We start from the raw sequence: 21,136 nt of genomic DNA, 5'->3' as shown, positions 1-21,136 counted from the left end.
GAGGATATGGGATGCTGGTAAAGAGGCGGGATATGTTGGGATATAGTGCTGGTAGAGTAGTAGGGCAGATATGGAATGCTGGGAGAGTGGCGAGTATGATGGGATCTAGTGCTGGTAGAGTAGTAGGGCGGATATGGAATGCTGGGAGAGCAGGGAGTTATGACGGGATATGGTGCTGGTAGACTAGTAGGGCAGATAGGGAATGCTGGGAGGGCGGCGAGTTATGATGGGATATAGTGCTGGTAGAGTAGTAGGGCGGATATAGGATGCTGGGAGAGCGGCGAGTTATAATGGGATATAGTGCTGGTAGAGTAGTAGGGAGGATATGGGATGCTGGGAGAGCAGCGAGTTATGACGGGATATGGTGCTGGTAGAGTAGTAGGGCAGATAGGGAATGCTGGGAGGGCGGCGAGTTATGATGGGATATAGTGCTGGTAGAGTAGTAGGGCGGATATAGGATGCTGGGAGAGCGGCGAGTTATAACGAGATATAGTGCTGGTAGAGTAGTAGGGAGGATATGGGATGCTGGGAGAGCAGCGAGTTATGACGGGATATGGTGCTGGTAGAGTAGTAGGGCAGATAGGGAATGCTGGTAGAGCGGCGAGTTATGATGGGATATAGTGCTGGTAGAGTTGTAGGGGGGATATCAAATGCTGGGAGAGCGGCGAGTATGAGGGGATATAGTGCTAGTAGAGTAGTAGGGCGGATATAGGATGCTGGGAGAGCGGCGAGTTATGATGGGATATAGTGCTGGTAGAGTAGTAGGGCGGATATGGAATGCTGGGAGAGCAGGGAGTTATGACGGGATATGGTGCTGGTAGACTAGTAGGGCAGATAGGGAATGCTGGGAGGGCGGCGAGTTATGATGGGATATAGTGCTGGTAGAGTATTAGGGCAGATAGGGAAGGCTGGGAGAGCAGCGAGTCATGATGGGATATAGTGCTGGTAGAGTAGTAGGGCAAATAGGGAATGCTGGGAGAGCGGTGAGTTATGATGGGATATAGTGCTGGTAGAGTAGTAGGGAGGATATGGGATGCTGGTAAAGAGGCGGGATATGTTGGGATATAGTGCTGGTAGAGTAGTAGGGCAGATATGGAATGCTGGGAGAGTGGCGAGTATGATGGGATCTAGTGCTGGTAGAGTAGTAGGGCCTATATGGAATCCTGGGAGAGCGGCAAGTTATGATGGGATATAGTGCTGGTAGAGTAGTAGGGCGGATATAGGATGCTGGGAGAGCGGCGAGTTATAATGGGATATAGTGCTGGTAGAGTAGTAGGGAGGATATGGGATGCTGGGAGAGCAGCGAGTTATGACGGGATATGGTGCTGGTAGAGTAGTAGGGCAGATAGGGAATGCTGGTAGAGCGGCGAGTTATGATGGGATATAGTGCTGTTAGAGTTGTAGGGGGGATATCAAATGCTGGGAGAGCGGCGAGTATGAGGGGATATAGTGCTAGTAGAGTAGTAGGGCGGATATAGGATGCTGGGAGAGCGGCGAGTTATGATGGGATATAGTGCTGGTAGAGTAGTAGGGCGGATATGGAATGCTGGGAGAGCAGGGAGTTATGACGGGATATGGTGCTGGTAGAGTATTAGGGCAGATAGGGAAGGCTGGGAGAGCAGCGAGTCATGATGAGATATAGTGCTGGTAGAGTAGTAGGGTGGATATAGGATGCTGGGAGAGCGGCGAGTTATGATGGTATATAGTGCTGGTAGAGTAGTTGGGCGGATGTGGAATGCAGGGGCAGTGGTGAGTATGATGGGATATAGTGCTGATAGAGTAGTAGAGCGGTTATGGAATGCTGGGAGAGTGGCGAGTTATGATGGGATATAGTGCTGGTATAGTAGTAGGGCGTATATAGGATGCTAGGAGAGCGGTGAGTTATGATTGGATATAGTGCTGGTAGAGTAGTAGGGCGGATATAGGATGCTGGGAGAGCGGCGAGTTATAATGGGATATAGTGCTGGTAGAGTAGTAGGGAGGATATGGGATGCTGGGAGAGCAGCGAGTTATGACGGGATATGGTGCTGGTAGAGTAGTAGGGCAGATAGGGAATGCTGGTAGAGCGGCGAGTTATGATGGGATATAGTGCTGGTAGAGTTGTAGGGGGGATATCAAATGCTGGGAGAGCGGCGAGTATGAGGGGATATAGTGCTAGTAGAGTAGTAGGGCGGATATAGGATGCTGGGAGAGCGGCGAGTTATGATGGGATATAGTGCTGGTAGAGTAGTAGGGCGGATATGGAATGCTGGGAGAGCAGGGAGTTATGACGGGATATGGTGCTGGTAGACTAGTAGGGCAGATAGGGAATGCTGGGAGGGCGGAGAGTTATGATGGGATATAGTGCTGGTAGAGTATTAGGGCAGATAGGGAAGGCTGGGAGAGCAGCGAGTCATGATGGGATATAGTGCTGGTAGAGTAGTAGGGCAGATAGGGAATGCTGGGAGAGCGGTGAGTTATGATGGGATATAGTGCTGGTATAGTAGTAGGGCGTATATAGGATGCTAGGAGAGCGGAGAGTTATGATTGGATATAGTGGTGGTAGAGTAGTAGGGAGGATATGGGAAGCTGGGAGAGCAGCGAGTTATGACGGGATATGGTGCTGGTAGACTAGTAGGGCAGATTGGGAATGCTGGGAGTGCGGCAAGTTTTGATGGGATATAGTGCTGGTAGAGTTGTAGAGCGGATATGGAATGCTGGGAGAGCGGTGAGTATGAGGGGATATGGTGCTGGTAGAGTAGTAGGGTGGATATAGGATGCTGGGATAGCGGCGAGTTATGACAGGGATATAGTGCTGGTAGAGTAGATGGACGGATATGGAATGCTGGGAGAGCAGCGAGTTATGTTGGGATATGGTGCTGGTAGAGTAGTAGGGCAGATAGGGAATGCTGGGATAGCAGCGAATTATGATGATAAATAGTGCTGGTAGAGTAGTAGGGAGGATATGGGATTCTGGTAGAGCGGCGAGTTATGATGGGATATAGTGCTGGTAGAGAAGTAGGGCGGATGTGGAATGCTGGGAGAGCGGCGAGTATGATGGGATACAGTGCTGGTAGAGTAGTAGGGCCTATATGGAATGCTGGGAGAGCGGCGAGTTATGATGGGATATATTGCTGGTAGAGTAGTAGTGCGGATATAGGATGCTGGGAGAGCGGCGAGTTATGATGGGATATAGTGCTAGTAGAGTGGTAGGGTGGATATGGGATGCTGGAAGAGCACCAAGTTATGATGGGATATGGTGCTGGTAGACTAGAAGGACAGATATGGAATGCTGGGAGAGTGGCGAGTATGATGGGATCTAGTGCTGGTAGAGTAGTAGGGCCTAAATGGAATCCTGGGAGAGCGACAAGTTATGATGGGATATAGTGCTGGTAGAGTAGTAGGGCAGATATAGGATGCTGGGAGAGCGGCGAGTTATAATGGGATATAGTGCTGGTAGAGTAGTAGGGTGGATATGGGATGCTGGGAGAGCAGCGAGTTATGACGGGATATGGTGCTGGTAGACTAGTAGGGCAGATAGGGACTGCTGGGAGAGCGGCGAGTTATGATGGGATACAGTGCTATTAGAGTTGTAGGGCGGATATGGAATGCTGGGAGAGCAGCGAGTATGAGGGGATATAGTGCTAGTAGAGTAGTAGGGCAGATATAGGATGCTGGGAGAGCGGCGAGTTATGATGGTATATAGTTCTGGTAGAGTAGTAGGGCGGCTTCGAAATGCTCGGAGAACAGCGAGTTATGATGGGATATAGTGCTGGTAGAGTAAGGTGGATATGGGATGTTGGAAGAGCATTGAATTATGATGGGATACAGTGCTGGTAGAGTAGTAGGGCGGATATGGAATGTTGGGAGAGCGGCGAGTTATGATGGGATATAGTGCTGGTGGAGTAGTAGGGCATATATGGAATGCTGGTAGAGTAGTAGGGCAGATATGGAATGCTGGTAGAGTAGTAGGGCAGATAGGTATTGCTGGGAGAGCACCGAGTTATGATGAGATATAGTGCTGGTAGAGTAGTTGGGCGGATATGGAATTCTGGGAGATCGGTGAGTATGATGGGATATAGTGCTGGTAGAGAAGTAGGGTGTATATGGAATGCTGGGAGAGCGGCAAGTTATGATGGGATATAGTGCTGGTAGAGTAGTAGGGAGGATATGGAATGCTGGTAGAGTAGTAGGGCGGATATGGAATGCTGGAAGAGTAGTAGGGTGGAGATGGAATGCTGGTAGAGTAGTAGCTGGTAGAGTAGTAGGGCGGATATGGAATGCTGGTAGAGTAGTAGGGTGGATATGGAATGCTGGTAGAGTAGTAGGGCGGATATGGAAGGCCAGTACAGGAGCAGGGCGATAGAGATTACTGGGAGAGTGGTCGAAAATGAGTTGATACAGTAAAGTAAGAAATGCTGGAAGAGCAGCAGGTAATGGGGAGATGTAGGGAATCTATGGATTGATGGTACAGCATAGAAATTATGAGGTAAACGTGGAGTGCAACTGTGAGAGAACGAGGTCTGGAGATAATATTGGGCTGCTAGGGAATACTAGGAGTGCTGGGGCTGCTGAGTAGAGAAAGGGCAACAAAAGGAATGCAACAAGAGGTGGAACTTTTGACAGCAGAGAGGGGAAACATGAGATGCTGGTAAAGCAGGAACTACCGAGGAGAATGACAGAGGGAAGGCAAGATAATACAAGGAGAGAGGGAGACAATGACCTCTCTTTCTTCAATATTTGTTATACTACTCGGACTACAGTGTTTTTTTGTGGGTAATCTGCCCAAAACACAGATGAACAAGAGGCTCGAATAATACAGAGTGCAAATTCTGTACCCTATAAGGGTCCCACCTCACCATAACCAAGAAACCATACAAGAAACTATAACAGACTAAGCGGCATAGTGAACCAACTGCTTGTCAAATATTTCTCAGTGCTGCTGTACAGAGAGGCTGGATTTCACCTTTTATAAAAGGGATTGGAATGCACACGTTAAGTCTAACCTAGTAAAATCCAAACTCGATTACCGTACTGTATCAGATGTACCTATAGGTAAAAGTGTTGGGAGGAATGCTTGCAAATAGTCTAAGTGCTGGCAATGGCTTGGGATAGCATTCCAACCTGTTGTTTTTCACCAATTTTGCCCCTCTAGGCAAAGGCCAACCTTAGGATAGGATAGGATAGGATATAGTTTTGTAGAGCGCTCGAATGCCGAGGCGTCTTGGTGCTAAAAAGTGAGATAGGGGATCGTAGCGGCTATAACTGATTTTTAAAGAGGTGGAAACAGCCATGTTTTTAGTGCCTTCCTGAAAAGAAGCCTATTGGACATTAATCTCATGGAGATAGGCAGCTGATTCCACAATTTGGCTGCACAATGTCACAAGCTCCTGCCTCCCCATCTGGCTTTACGAATTTTAGAAATACAAATGAAACGTGCCTCAGTGGATCTAAGGTTTCTGGTGGGGATATACCAGGGGAAGAGATTCCGGAAATAAGCAGCCCCTCCGCCGAATAGTGCCTTATGTACCAAGCATAGGGCTTTGAAATCCATCCTTTGTACTTTTAACCTCTGGGCTTTATCAATGCCTATAAAAAGCGCATTGCGTCTAGCAGCCAGAGGATGGGGGCAACTACTACTGATTTCTTCAGATCTTGGGGGGATAAAAGGAAATATCTTCCTAAGAAGCTTCAATACGAAGAAGCTGGAAGAAGTTACATTGACCTGCAAAGTTAAGCTGGTCATCAAAAATAATCCCACGGTTCTTACCATTGTTAGACGGAACAGGACATTGACCTGCCTCTGTCGGCCACCATGTTGAATTCCATAGGGATGGCCAATTGCCAAACTCAATCACCTCGGTCCTATCGGTATTGATCTTGAAATAGTTACGACTCATCCATCTCATGATATGAGTCAGAAAGGCATGGAAATTGACAGCCGTGGACTCAGACTGTTTGGATACAGAGATGACAATCTGTCAATCGTCTGCATAAGAAACCAGCGAAAAACCATACTCTCTGATAAGTGCAGCAAATGGAGTGACGTATACATTGAACAGTGTGGGTGACAGTGCAGATCCCTGCGGCACTCCAAACGGTATGCAGAACGATTAAAATTGCAAATGTTCCCAATGTATACTCTGCTGCCTAGAGGCAAGAAATGAAGAAAGAAGGGACAGAGCCAATTCCCCAATCCCCACGCCCTCAGCCGCCTTACTAACACTGTGTGATTCATGGTGTCAAGTGCTGCTGAGAGGTCTAGGAGAATGAGAATGGCTCTGCCCCCTCCATCCTCCTGTCTGCGAATTTCCTCCGTTGCCATAATCAGGGCGGTCTCAGTCGAGTGACATGACCGGAAGCCATGCTGACTAGACTTTAGCCGATTGTTCAAATCTAGATATTACATACGCTCCTGATTTACTGCCCTTTCAAGGATTTTAGGTGTAACTGGCAGACAGGAGATGGGTCAATAGTCCTTCATTTCCGTAGGATCTAGAGTAGGTTTTTTCAAAATTGGTCTTATGCAGGCTGTTTTCCAAACCAACGGGTATATCCCAGACTCAAGCACTTAGTTTAAGAGAGGGGTTAGATATGAACTGATCATCCTGGAAGCAAGGTGCAAGACCATAGGTGGACATGAGTCTTTCAGGGATCCAGATTTAGTAGAAAGGTAAAAAAAAATCACCTCTATTGAGGCAAAGGTGCTAAAACTAGTTAATTGACACTGAAGTGCTATTTCCTCCAGTACTAAGTCAGGGTCATTTCCTGCGGATTTCATGTTATTGTGGAGATCGTCATAGATTAGTTGCACCTTGGCCTAAAAGAAATTTGCCATTTTATTGCAAAAGGCTCGGTCTGGTTTATATAAACACACAGACTGTTTTAAAAAGCTCCTTAGAGGGGTTCTTAGCCGCCTCAATTCTTGCAGTATAGTATGTATTTTTAACTTTTATAATAGCCTCTTTATAGGATTGGAGTGCTATGTTGTATGCAGCCTTATGCTCTGTTCTATAGTCCGCCCTCCAGATGTGCTCAACTCTTCTACACATGGCTTTTAAGCTCTGGTCCATACCAAGGCGCTGTCACCCGGGATCTTTTTACCCTTATACAAATCAGTACTACGTGTCAGGGTTACTAGGCCTCACCAATGTGGTATAGCTCAAAACGGGTGACCAGCGAGCAAGGGACCCAACCCAGGCATACACTTGACCACTTGGTGTTTTATAAAAAATATACTAAAGGTGATGGGAGAAATCTGATAGTCTAACCACTGGCAATCACTTAGGATAGCATCCAGTCCATCGTTTTTCACTTACTGTGCTACTCAGATGAAAGTACTGTGTGTCAGAAAAACACATATCAGCTCGAAAATACCTAGACTTCCATACATTTTGACTGTTTTAGGGATATTTTCATTAATCTATATCTACATTCCATGCTTGTGCCTACCACCTACCAAGGTTGGCTTCTTTTTTCTCAGTGGAAGATAGGAACTTTGCCCTCTTCAACTACGTGAATGAGCAGAATAATGAGACAGAGAGGCTGATGGAGCAGATTGCAGAGGTGAGTCGACGTTTTGTGTCTAGAGCATGCCACCTATACATATCTCCCAAGGGCACCACAGTAGTTACAACCCTTCTGATAAAAAAAGTCATTATTTTGAGGCATAACGTAATTGGGGCTTACTATTCTCTGCTCATAAAGAATTCATTCAGAAACTCATCAGTGGTAATACTGCAGGCAAGAAAAGATGTCATTTATTTCTGGACTATTTAATTTCTGTCTCTGTGCAGTGAATTTTATTGGGAATTGATTAACACCTATTGCTTCATGGCTAAGGAGGCATGTGTGGCCTCCAGTTATCTTGTCCTACAAGATATTTAGCCGCGTGTACTTCACAGCTTTTTGTAACAACTCAGAGGGCCTGGTTTACATTTGGTGACTTATAATCCTCAGATTTCTGGCAGGAACTGTAAGTACGGGGTAGACACCACCGGCTGATTTCCCTCATTAAAGGAATCATCTCGTGGAAGAAGCTTTGCTGGTGGATTCTGTTGTGTGTTTAGGTTTCCTTCAGAAGGTAGATGACTGTCTATTTCCTAGGAACTCTAACTGAGGTCCTTCGTGTGTTTGCTGCTGCCCACCCTACATGCTTAGTTCAGACATGGCTGCCAGCCGACTGACCACCTGGTGAAGCCCACAGCAACCAGGAGCAAAGAACTGACTCCTAAACCAGGTTGTTCCTTTACAGTCTCACATTCTGCTGCTAGGAATGATACATGACCATAACTAATATAATTTCCGTACTCTCTGGTGAATAACATTCGTCCGTGCACTCCAAGCCTTTCGTGGACAACCAATTGTATTTCCAGTCTTGCCATTGCTTCTTTAGAATCACCTAGTAACTCATCGCCCCTCTTGGATTGTGGCAGGTGCACGAGGATACTCTGCCCTTATTATTCTAAATATATATTCAGCATATATATGACCACTGTGTTCAAAATCAAAACCTATCTTTACCAACGCAAATATGTATTGTAAGACATAAACTGATACTTCCTTTTATTTCCTGGGTCCCCCTGGTGGCTGTACGAATAGCAAAATAGATGTAAATCGTTAAGTGCAAATCATTAAACTGAGATTCCTAACAGTGTATGCAACCTAGAAGTTTACGCTTCTGGTGTGTATAAAGTAGAGTGTACAAACACTGCAGAGTATTCAGGGATCTGTCTGCCTAGAAAATACACCATATACTTCCGACAGTGTACGAAGTATGGGTGTGCACCCGTGCAAGATACCCAATGAAGTATCAAGCCATAGAGACTATGGCTATCCTACGTGGCGCTGCTGCACATTTGGACCCTAATATAGTACAGGCACACAGATGGACAGAATCACTTCTTTCATTTGGTATCCCCGCACCTATTGCCAAGGATGGAGAGTTATTCCCCCCAGAATGGAAAATAACAAAAAGACTTTTGAAACCTGGGCCCAATTCTGTGTGTTTTCCCCATTTCCAGGGAAAATAATGTGTCTAAATGCACAAACATTTAGGGACTGATTATGACTTTGGCGGTGTGGGAGCGGGACCGCCCCGCCGCTGCCCCGCTCCCACCAGCGCCAAAGTCCTGCCCGCCAGATCACGAGTTTTCTTGTTGTCTTGCGGTGGCCCTTTGTTGGTTAAATGGCCGTGCCTTTGAAAAAGGCACCGCAATGGGAACGCCAAAGCCCATTCCTGCACGGCATGGACTTTGCAGTCCATGCCATGCAGGTAAGGGGGTGCATGGATGCAGGGGGGCACAACATGTGCCATCCTGGCATGCATTCCCAATGGCCTGAGGCACCAAGGGGGCCTGTAGAACCCCCTTAGTTTTTCCACCGTCAGCCTTTTCATGGTGTGCTCACTGCCATAAAAAGGCTGGCAGTGAGGAAACTCGTAATATTCTTGGCAGTGCTGCAATGGCACAGCCAGCATATTACTGCCTCACACCCCTGCAACACCTCCGGGGTATGGCGGTTCCCTGCGGTTGCAGCAGGCCTGCGGTGGTCCGACCGCCACACTCAAAATAGGGCGGTTGGACCACTGGTGCTGAGGACTGCCAAACCCGTAATCACCCCCTTAGTGTCTGCTTAGAGCAAGTGGTAAACGTGTGCAGGCGTTGTTTAGTGCCCTGTGGTTTTGGTGGGCTGGTTGTGTGTTCGAGGTCAACTTGGGTGAGGGGAGAGTATTTTCTGCTCCACTAAAGCTAAGACAAGAGCATGGGTTATTCACAGCGTCTGCCCACAGCTCATCGCAGAGTTCTGTGTCTGGTATCTTTGGGTTCGAAATTATGGGGTAAACCCGATATTTTCTGAGTCGAGAGTCCCAGAGAAATCGACAGTGGTAAGGAGTGGTATTATATTACACTGCCTAATACTTAGAGGAGAAGGAGAGGTGTGGCTCAGTGGTTAGAGGCAGCAGACCCGGAATCTGAGATCAGCCGTGGACCAGGGTTTGATTCCCCACCTCGGCGGGTCTCGGGCTCAAAAATTCCACGGACTCGACAATTCTCGCTCCGGTGCCTACTCGACTCACGGGGTCACACTCTGCGACTCTGGGCAATAGCTTGCTTAATCTCCACTACGGCCCCTCGCGGCGGGATGCCTGGCTTTCACCTTGTGAATACCCTGCCGGGGTATCTCTCACAGGGGAATACCAGGACGGGTTCCCTAAGCAAGCGCCTTGAGACCCCTGGGTGAATTGTGCGCTATATAAATCGAAATACATTTACATTTACATTTACATTAGGTCCTGGAGACAGTGTTTACAGGTGTGTTCATCCTAACCTGTAACAGTAGATACAAATCTTGTGCTCTGTTCACAATCCTGACTTCAGCAATCACACTACAGTGACATGCGCCTTCACAGCTTGTTTGAACATCCCTGACCAAGCAATTTTTTGGGATGTGCACATTGGAGATGTTGATATGGTTAATGCTGAACTGCATTTTAATGATATGGGGGATCTGGATAAATCCTGAAGATCATGAAGCATATGCACCCAGAAGGTCTGACCTGCAGGACCGCCAAAGTCAACACAGAATATTGTGGGGAGAGGTAAGCAGCGAGATCTGAGACAAAGAGCCAGATTTAAGGAGGAATGCTAAAGGACTTGGATCCAGGTGTGTGTGCAGTGAGTTCCTTATGACCAGTGAAATGAGGATGGGGAACAAGTATAGTTAAAATTCAATTCATCTTCCAAAGGATCCACAGTAGCAGCAAAGCAGTATCACAACAAGTGGTATTGAATCCTTAACAATCAAATACAAACATTCCAAAACAATGCATTACTCACTAAATTCCGTGTACCACCCCAGAAAGAAGATAAGCATACAAGACACGAGACAGGGCAAAACACGGATCTCATTACAGACAATATTTTACTGATTGATGAGAAGAGCTGAAATCTCCAATGCTTGCCTACCAAGGAACTACCCTTTTGCTAACATATTTACAAGCTCCCAAGGTACCTCTTAAGAAAGAGATTGCCCTAATTACATACCTTTTGTACAGTGTATAATTCTTGATTGAACAAAAATCATGATGGCTTTGTGTGCTATTTATCTCCAAACTCATATTATCCAACTTCGATAGAGTTTTGTGCTTTTAGACTGGCATCACTTCACATGTCTGGGAGAGAGGGTTCTATTGTATAATGAAGACTTTATTGAATTGTACAGCCCTTCTTCCTCTTCTACTCATCCCTTTAAGGACATGGCTTGCTTTCTCATTTGCTCACCAGATTAAAAAAGAAATTGATGGTTTCAAAGCCCAGGGAGTACGTCTGGACCAGGAGCACAGAATGATCCTGAAGGAGATTGAGTACAAACAAGAAGCGGCGATAAAACAAGCCAACAGTTATGAGGACCAGCTGAAAGGCGTCATGAAAATTCTAGACCAACTGAAAACAGGTGAGCACGTATCTTGCTTATGTTTGGTAGCTAAGCAAACGCAGTTATCCCTTCCTTAGAGAACATACATTTCTCATATATGACATCCTATTCTAACAGCAATACAACTGAAAGGTAAAGCACTTAAAAGGTACAAACAAGGTACCCTAAGGGGCTGATCCTTAAATTTGAATGAAGATACAACTTGCTAATTCATCTGCTAAAAGCTTTTTCTTTTATATTTAGTTAAATTTCTGCAGTCCAGTAGTAAAATGCTAAAAGCAGATGTTTAGTAGGATGCATCTCTTGCCAGTGATCGCTGTAAGCAACCAGGTATTCGGTAGTGCTCCATGGAGGGAATATTACCTTCTCTTCAGATGCTGGCAAACTGTCTGGGTAATGTGAGTCAAAGTCAAAACTTTATTCGGAGACATGTAAATCATGCCCATAAAAGTACATACATATAATACATGTTAAAGGAAAATACACTTTACAATCGCAATCCGCAAAAAATACAGTATGATACATATAACAAATCAAATAACGCACTTTAAAAAAGTTTCCAGTGGATAAATTATTTTAAAAATTATTTAAAAATTCATGCTTTTCCTAGAACTAATTGCCTTGAGTAAATAACTAGCCGTATAAAAACAGATGTCAGGGTGATGCAAATTAAAAAGTAATTTCATTGCCGCTTTGATGGTTCTTGCTCCAAATTTAATAAATAAAGGTTTTAAAAAGAATTTACGATATTCACTATACAGGTTACATATAAGTAAAAAGTGCTCTGTGCTTTGTTCTGAAATGTTATCGCACCGACATGGACCTGTAGGGCGCATCTTAATCTCAGGGAATGCAACCAATAGGTGGACCGTACCCATCCTCATCCTGGTAAGAACAAACCGATGTTGCCCTTTAGTTACCTGGAAGAGGTAAGGGTGTAGGCCCACAAATTCGTTCAATTGGTTGTAACGTATACAGGTGGAAAGTTTGAGATCATCCGTGGCTCGTCTTTCAGCACAGTGATTTAAGAAGATTGATTTCAGACTGTCTTTAGAAAGATCCGAAGCAGAACAATGATCTAATGTAACGTTTAACCCAAACACATTAGAGAAAGATTCAATTGTGTATTTAATCCATGGGATTTTGAGAAAATAGTCTAGACGTAAACAATCCTCAATGATAACCCTATTAAATGAGGTTTCGTCTTTCATCCAGACCGAACGCCAAAGTGTCAGAGGTCTCAACAGTAGTAGGTCATTTAGATGATTTAGTCCTAGTTCTTTATGGACCAAATTATTCGCAGTGGATGTCGGGAGACACAATAATTTTTTCAGAAATTTATTCTCTTCTACCTGTAAAGGTTCTACCCTGGATACCCCCCATATCCCTGCTCCATAGAGAGCAGCCGAAAGACACCTAGCTTCAAAGATCTTAAGCATTTCTTTGGGCCTTCTACTACCTAATTTGCTTGCAAAAGCAAATATTCCATTGGCGCTCCTAATCATTTTGTCGCGCACCACCTTATGCTCGACATCCCAGCGACCATTTTTAGAGAAGGTAACCCCCAGGTAGCAGAAATTTTCCACACACTGCACCACCTGACCATCAATAAGAAACCTATAGGGTTTTTTAGTTTTGACATTTCTAGCTCCACACTCCATCACATATGTCTTGCTCTTGTTAATGACCAACTTTCTTCTTTCAATAAAGGCCACAAAGTTGTCCATCAAAAGCTGTAGACCCCGAGGAGTCCTAGAAAGCAACACAGCGTCGTCCGCATAGAGTAACACGGGGATGGTACTTGTGTTTACTCTAGGGGCGTTCGCTGGTGCCTTCTTAAGGATCGAGTCTACTTCATTAATAAACAGAGTGAAAAGCAGGGGTGCCAAAACACACCCTTGTCTGATACCTCTCCTGACCCTGAATTTGTCTGTACATTCGCCCGAGAGCCCGTACCGAACACTCGAGCTAAGCCTCTCGTACAAACGGGCCAGAAAATAAATAATTTCCCTAGGTGCTCCCATTTCTAGCAAGGTAGTCCATAGTATGGCATGATCAACCAAGTCAAAAGCGCTGCTCAGATCAGCGAAACAGAGGTAGAGTGAACCATTTTTTGCTCGGGTATATTTCCCTATCAGGAGTTCCAGGTTTAAACATTGTTCAATGCAACCTCTTCCTTTCCTGAACCCATATTGGCAGTCTGTCATTATCTGATTGGACTCTGCCCATTCTTCTAATCGGACGAGGAGTACACGGCTCATAATCTTGACGGACGAATCCAGCAATGAAATTGGCCGGTAGTTTTTAACGTTTCCTCGGTCCCCTTTCTTGTGAATGGGGACTATTATTGATTCAGACCAGGTACACGGGATAGTATAGCGAACAGCAGCATTAAAAACTTTGACTAGTACTGGCCCCCAAGTCTCAGGTGCGGATTTATACACATCAACTGGAACACCATCGGGTCCCTGGGCCTTTCCGCCCTTACTAGCCCTGATACTACTTAGAACCTCCTGTAAGGTGATATCTAGGCTAAGTACTGGCCAAGAGCAACTTGTCGTCAACATTACCATATTGGAATTAAAAATGCCGGAGAAGTGCTGTACCCATGACTCCTTACCTACGTTTGAGGTTAACACGGGGAATTTATCATCTTTTAAAAAAGGGCTGTTTACAACTGTCCAAAAAAGAGTACAATTTTTCGAAACAGCCGCTAGATCGAATCTCTCCCAAGCTTCCTCTCGTAGTTCAGCTTTCCTTTGCTTAAGAGCTAAATTATAGTCAGATCTGAGCTTAGCTACAACCGTTTTGTCTCTAGGTTTGGTGGATAATGCCTTTTTTAAGGTCTTCAGGGCCACAGTACATGCATTATTGAACCATCCCCTGGCTTTATTGTTAATATTTCCAGCAGCCCTAGTAAACTTACCACTAATAAAAACATTGATTTTAGTAAAGTGAATAATACAGGCCTCCAAGTTTGACTTCTCATCAATGATTGATGTAATGTCATTTGAGCAGCATGAGACAATGCAATTAGAAGTTACTTCAGCTTTATCCCCAGCCCACCTTATTCTAAATCCGTTCGGCCTATGTACATCAATGTTTGTGATAGGGCTACTATCTGGAATAATACAAACTTTCCAAAACCTAGTTTCAATAACAAGACAGTTATGATCACTAACCATATAGTCTACAACCTTGACATCAGAACTAAAATGAGCTAGTTCGGAAGACATACAAATAAAGTCAATTACGGTGTTCGCCCCCCTCCCCACAAAAGTTGGCAAGCTATCACACTTCCCATCCTGCTCAATCTCTAGAACCTCCATATCATAGGCGAGTAGGAAGGAATTCAAAGTTTCTCCATATGTATTGTGTGGGAAATGTGTAGCTGGCTCTCCAACACGGTTCAAAGTGCCACACAACCTTTGGTTAGAGAGAGGGCATACAGAAATATTAAAATCTCCAACATATATGAACTCAAAAACTGTATTAGAAGCTTTCATCAATTGTTTGATTGCGATGTCTAATTCTAAAATAACCATGTGTCTGCTAGCATCAAAAACATTATTATACATATTAATCAATAGAATGTTTTTGTCTGCCTCATCAGCTAACCACAGCAGTTGGGAATTATTGCCCACGGTGATATGCTCCTTCACCCTAATTCGCATTTTCACAGAAATCAGAGTTAGCAAACCACCTTTGGCCCTCCCTGAAGTAGTTGCCACTGCTGGTAGCTCATATGCTACAAAACCATCAAGGCCCTTGAAGTTTAGACACCAGGTCTCTTGCAGACATAAAATATCAAATGTTCTGATCAATTCTAGCCACCCTAATACTTCAAATTTAGAAGCTAGTCCTGCTATGTTCCAACTAGCAATATGGCAAGATGTTGATGCCCCCTCTAAGATATTGCAAGGTGTACCCACAGACTTAAGCAGTATACTACCTATAGTATTTGGGGACTGATGTAGGTCTACTCCTGCGGATGCTTCGGCAATCTCGTGTCTGACCTCTTGTCAATCGCAGTTATTAAGACCAGACAGGGCATCAAACCTGTTTTGTAATAGCAGGCTTGGTACTAGGGGAGAAGCCCAACGGTTATGCATATTCAAGTTGTTGTCCCATCCTAATGCTGGCGTTTTTGGTAGGGTTACATTTTGCTGTTCCCCATAAAAGAATTTTAATGTTAGGGGAACCACCGTACCTCTTCTACGCTGAGGCGGAAGAATATGCGTTAGGACATTTGGGAGTACTCCAGGGTGTGCAAAGGTCACCGCCACACAATCCCCTTTAAATCTTTTGGGGCGATTCCCAATCCAGGGAACGCGTTTAACTGCTTTAATATCGTGTGCCAATTGCTGTATCCCTCCAGGTGCTAACCTCATATTACCTGAGAGCCAGTGGAGGGCCTTACTAGTCAGAGAGCTAGATGACTCGGTAGTGCCGGCGTCCAAAAGGGGAACATTAGCTAACACCAGCACAACAGGTGAGGCTTCCTCAATAAACTGCAGTGGGTCTATACCGTGAACTTGTGCTTGTGGTAAGTGTACTATCAACGGGCGCCCTTCTGCTGTTGTTACGTGTTGATTACCTTTTGGGGCCGGCATATGGACTTGATTAGTCAGCACACCAGATGTCCCTTCTCCAACTTGGTTAACCCCTTCGGTAGTATTTCTTGTTGTTAATAAGATATTAAGACAGCCTATTTCCTCCTTCAACTTGGTTTGCACACCTCCAAGTCTTTTTACTTCAGCCTGCAATTTATCAATTTTAGAGATCAGAGGTTTTACAATTTCATTAAGTTTACCCTCTAAAACCTCAAGCAGTTTACTAAACATTTCGTCATCCCCTCTGTTTCTTAAAGTCCCTTCCCCTACAGCCTTTTGGGGAGCTCTCGAGGAGCCTGGGGATAATGTTCTTTTCCTTTTCGCTCTTGGCCTTGAACCGCCCTGTTTCCGCTGATTCTTCACACAGGTGCGCACAGGCCGGGGTGTGTGCTCAATCGGTGGTAAATCGTCCTCCACAGGACCGATTACTATTTCTGGGTCTGAATCTATAACATTGTCAAAGTCTACATCCTGAATAACAGGGGATGGTGGCGTGCTCAATGGCTGGCTACCAGACCCAATAATAGGTGATGCATTTGTTGAAACCCTGGTTTCCACCAGCACGAAAGGGCTATCGTCAGTCGACAGAGGTAAAGTAGGGCTTAACCTGCGCAGATCTGGTGACTGGCTTAGCCCAAGTGATTCCCTCCTTTGTTCATTTATTTTCTTTACTGTTTGCACAACATAGTTATCCATGGTGTTTGCAAGCAGAGCAGCAGGTTTCTTTTTGGACATTGTCTGTATATAATGCAGTTAACAAACGTCACAGGGACGACAACAGAATCTTACTTGTAGGAACGTCTCTGAAGGGACAGGGGGTCGGGCCCAGCCCCTGCCTCTTCCTGCCGATGACGGCCGTAGACGGCCCGCCCTTTGCCCGGGCTTAGCCCGGCGTCCCGCGCAGCGGTACGTTAGGTCAGTTATGTAGAATATGTGACAGCCTGGGGGCGGGGCTCTCAGGGTGCGCAGACCAGCTGACTCGGGTCACGCAGGGACAAGCGAGTCCCTGCAGCGCACACACCTGAGGCTGATGACTTTCTCCCCTCGCCTGTGCAGGCAATCCAGGCAGCAAACTTTCAGGCAAGGCGCTACGGCGGGTCCGAGTCCACAAAGAAGCAATGCGGACAGAGCAGCAGAGTCCCAGAGCGTCCCGCAGCAGATTCAGGCAAGGCGTTTCCCACAAGTGCCACGGAGGGAAGGCACTTATCCCGGTTACCAGCCTGGGGGCGGGGCTCTCAGGGTGCGCAGACCAGCTGACTCGGGTCACGCAGGGACTCCTGGACAAGCGAGTCCCTGCAGCACACACACCTGAGGCTGATGACTTTCTCCCCTCGCCTGTGCAGGCAATCCAGGCAGCAAACTTTCAGGCAAGGCGCTACGGCGGGTCCGAGTCCACAAAGAAGCAATGCGGACAGAGCAGCAGAGTCCCAGAGCGTCCCGCAGCAGATTCAGGCAAGGCGTTTCCCCATGTGAGTCAAGCAAAAGAGATTGAAGAGTAAATTAGTCAGTCACTGGTGGTGAGATCTAGTATGAAGTTCTCAGACTCCCCACTCGCAGTTTGTTACAAATGAAAGCTCTTCCTTTGCTGAATGCATGCTTTGTGGTATCAAAGCAATAACAGAGTTCTGCAATGTCGGTATCCATCCATTCAGTGGGAACAATACTAGAATTGTTCAATAATTCCTACTGCATGAGAATTTACTGTACAGCATAAAGATCGAAAGAAGTCTGTTGCGGTAAACTGCATACAAGGATCATGTAGGGATATCATCCTATCGTCCCATACTTCACACCATCTAAATCCCCTATCCTCCCTATCCCTCCTATTCCGACTTGCTTCACACCATCTAAATCCCCTATCCTCCCTATCCCTCCTATTCTGACTTGCAAATGGCTCTAACATCCTGGCAAATAATAATGGGATTAACATGCATCCCTGTTTTATGCCTCAAAATGGTTGTAAGAGACCTCATTTGGCCCTGACTAAAGGCTCTTATATAGTAATTTTATCCTAGAAAGATATTCTTGTCCAAAAGCCATTTGAGCTTGAATTTTAAACATGAAAGACCCTTCAACTAAGCCAAGTACCTGTTGGCTTCAATTGATAGGACTACGGCATGACCCGTTATGAACTAGATTAAATAAAGACCTTAATGATGACATTGGAGTGATAGATTAGCTTTGTTGCTTTATTCGGCAGAAAGCCAGAGTGATTAGATGTGGAGTGTCTCAATAACCAAAATAAGACGATTGCTTAGGATGTTTGTGAGTGCTTTATTCTTGATATTTAATAAAGAGATGGGGTGAAATTAGGTATATTCATTCTTATGTTTATATGCCTTGTGGATAAGCAATTTGTGGCCAAATGCAAGTCTCCTGAAGTGTTATGACTTACTTTCAAGCAATGTGGCAACTAATTTGGCTTTGGTGGCTACTATGATAGATTCTGTGTTTTAACTACACTGTCTGAACTTTTCTAATTACTACAGAAGAAGGGATACACAGAAGGCGATCGTAGATGTTGAATCAAAGTGTGTTTGTTATTTACCCCAGGGTTCTGCAACAGGTAGCTCGGGAGCTATTGGTAGCTTGTTGGTACACTGAAAGTACTTATCTGAAGTGCAACCCAGCACAGCATGTCCTTCAGAGAGTCTGGCCATATTGCTGAAGGCAGCACTTCACACCTTTGTATCCTGGGAGCGACCTCCAACCAAACCAATGGTAGGGTGACAAGCTTATACACAAACACACACAGTGACACCCTGCAGTACCTGCAACCTAACCACTTGTCTCCACTCTCCATTTACCAAAGTCACTTGGCGAATGGTCACTTTGCGAGTGTCATTCTATCCATCATACAATGAGTATGAAAACTGAGCCAGAAAATAATTGCTAGTCGGAGTGTAGTCACTAGAATGTGGGACTGCAAGAGACAGAGTGGGAGTGTGTGAGACCCACACCATACCCAGTAGCCAAGGAGAGGAAAGGTTTAGTTGAGAGTAGAGGCATCGTTCATCATGGAGAGGGGAGTTAGGCAGTGGTGTGTCGGTGGCTCCTCCTTGTTTAACCTTTATATCAACAACTTGGGCGACATGTTGGCTGAAGGATGCAAGGACCTCCCCCAAATAGGACAGCGACCGGTCCCAGCCATCCTCTAAGCGGACGATTCTGTACTTATGGTCCACACCCCCATGGCCCTACAAAGTCTTTTGATTTCCTTTTTCAGAGTTCATGCAGAACTTGGGTTTAACCACAAATCTGAGCAAGACATTTGTAATGAAATGTGGGAAGTGCTCCCTAAGATGTCGCTTCCTCTTTGTTAACAACACTAAAATTAGTTTCACTCCTTCGTTTTCATATCTAGGGGTCTGTTCTCACAGAGTCAGTCAAGGAAGGTTGCTATAAAAGCAAGGAAACTTAACTTTGTAAAATCAATTGCCGCTTGACTAACTTTGCACACAAACTTGGCAATTAGCCGGTTAAAGAAATACTGACTATATATAAGTCCAACTGTATATCATCTGCATTATACGGAGCGAGCTATGGAAATTCTGCTATTTGACCACCTTACAAATTGTGGAGAATTAGTTTGTTAGATCTCTTTTGTCAGAGCTGTTCGTACCAGGTGTGTCATTTCGGAATTGGAGATGCCGTTCTTAGCTGATACAGCACGAATGTGTCCTATTCATTTGTGGCACAAAGTGTGGATTAGTCCAGACATGCTTTTAAATCGTAAGGTAGTCATGGATTGCCTTGATCTAGCAGCATTCCATTATTTACCCTGGCTAAAAAATGTCAAACATGTTTGTTCAGATTCGGGCCCCCCAGAATTCTTTGAATCCCATGAAACTTTGCATTTCATATCAAGGAAAGAACTAAACAAGATGTGTTTCACATTGTTTGAAAAAGCTAGGTTGAACTGCCACGGGGTGCAGAGGTCAACAGGGGGGCACCATAGATGCCCCCTCGGCCTACAACCGGAAGCCATGCATCCTTGGGGGACCTGCTGGGAGCCCCTAAAGTCGAGGTCCAACAGCATTTCTGTTTTGAAAGGCTAGAATAGAACGGCTGTCTCCACCCGACATCATAATCCCTCGGGCGGAAAGTGCCGCCTTTAGGATTACTGAAAGAATTCCGACTGGTGGACGGGATCTTTGAGACCATTGGAATCCAGTCTGAATTACCTGCCGCATTCCTTTCCGACCTACTCCATCATAATGTGTCGGTCGTAAAGGAATCCGACCAGATGATTATGATTCGGTTAGAAAGGCTCTGACCAATGGTCGGGCCTGTTTCCGACTTGCATCGTTATCGGCCCACTTAATGTTTGTTTAAAGCGTCCAACATAAATTTGTTCTGACCCTCTTAGATTGGACAGTTTTCACCTTTCAGTGACATTTCCATCCCAGAATGACTGGTCCAAAGGTTTATCTAAATGTCCGTGTGACAATATATCTACTCAGAGCACTATACATACTCTGTTTTTTAGTATTTTTTTCAAGGTATTGAGAAATCGATTTTTGTAACTGCAAATGTTACCATCATTACCTATCTGTTACTCTGTGGCAATTTATTTGTGTAAAGTTTTACAGTCTAGGAAAACAATGATTTTATAGTATGACTTTCTGATATTGCGAATTGAAATAAAATACCAGCATTTTTAAAGTGCACAGCTACCTCGGAAGAGGTGTCCCAGCCCTGGGGGCCGTCGGGAAGATTAAGCGGGCTATTGCCCAGACTCACATGGTTCTGGGCTAACCTGCATCTGGCGCCAGGGATCGAACCGTGATCCCAGGGGTCCGGAGTCATCAGGCACCCTGGCCGCTGCGCCACACCTCTTCCACAATTGTTTCTCATATAACTTTTTACATTGGATGTATGCTTTTAGCTGGCTGCTTTTGATGGATATTGATTTAATATGTATTTTATTGAACTTTTATGATGTATATGTGTCAATTAGATCCTGAAATAACCATTATGTATCACAATGGTATTTGCACTATACACGTTAAGTGTTTCTTTGTCAGTTAGCGCCATTTGATACCTTATTTTGCAAATCCTTCGACTTTCCAGATGGCATAGCAGACCCGTTTTAAACCTATTTTAAT

At 45.2% G+C, this 21,136-nt stretch overlaps 1 protein-coding gene across 6 annotated transcripts in view; it reads left to right on the top strand.

The window, feature by feature from the left end:
• The window catches only part of LOC144767519 (outer dynein arm-docking complex subunit 1-like), a 650,935-nt gene that overhangs the window by 576,483 nt on the left and 53,316 nt on the right, over positions 1–21,136 (top strand). For all 6 annotated transcript variants that reach the window (XM_078650940.1, XM_078650939.1, XM_078650938.1 and 3 more), the window contains 2 exons: positions 7,463–7,545; positions 11,265–11,433. In XM_078650940.1, the coding sequence (XP_078507066.1) occupies positions 7,463–7,545; positions 11,265–11,433 (252 nt within the window). The remainder of the gene's footprint in view (positions 1–7,462; positions 7,546–11,264; positions 11,434–21,136) is intronic.

The sequence above is a fragment of the Lissotriton helveticus genome, chromosome 7, assembly GCF_964261635.1.
Source record: "Lissotriton helveticus chromosome 7, aLisHel1.1, whole genome shotgun sequence".
Lineage (NCBI taxonomy): Eukaryota > Metazoa > Chordata > Amphibia > Caudata > Salamandridae > Lissotriton > Lissotriton helveticus.
The sequence above is the reverse complement of the archived record's forward strand: the minus strand, read 5'-3'. Positions and strand labels throughout refer to the sequence as shown.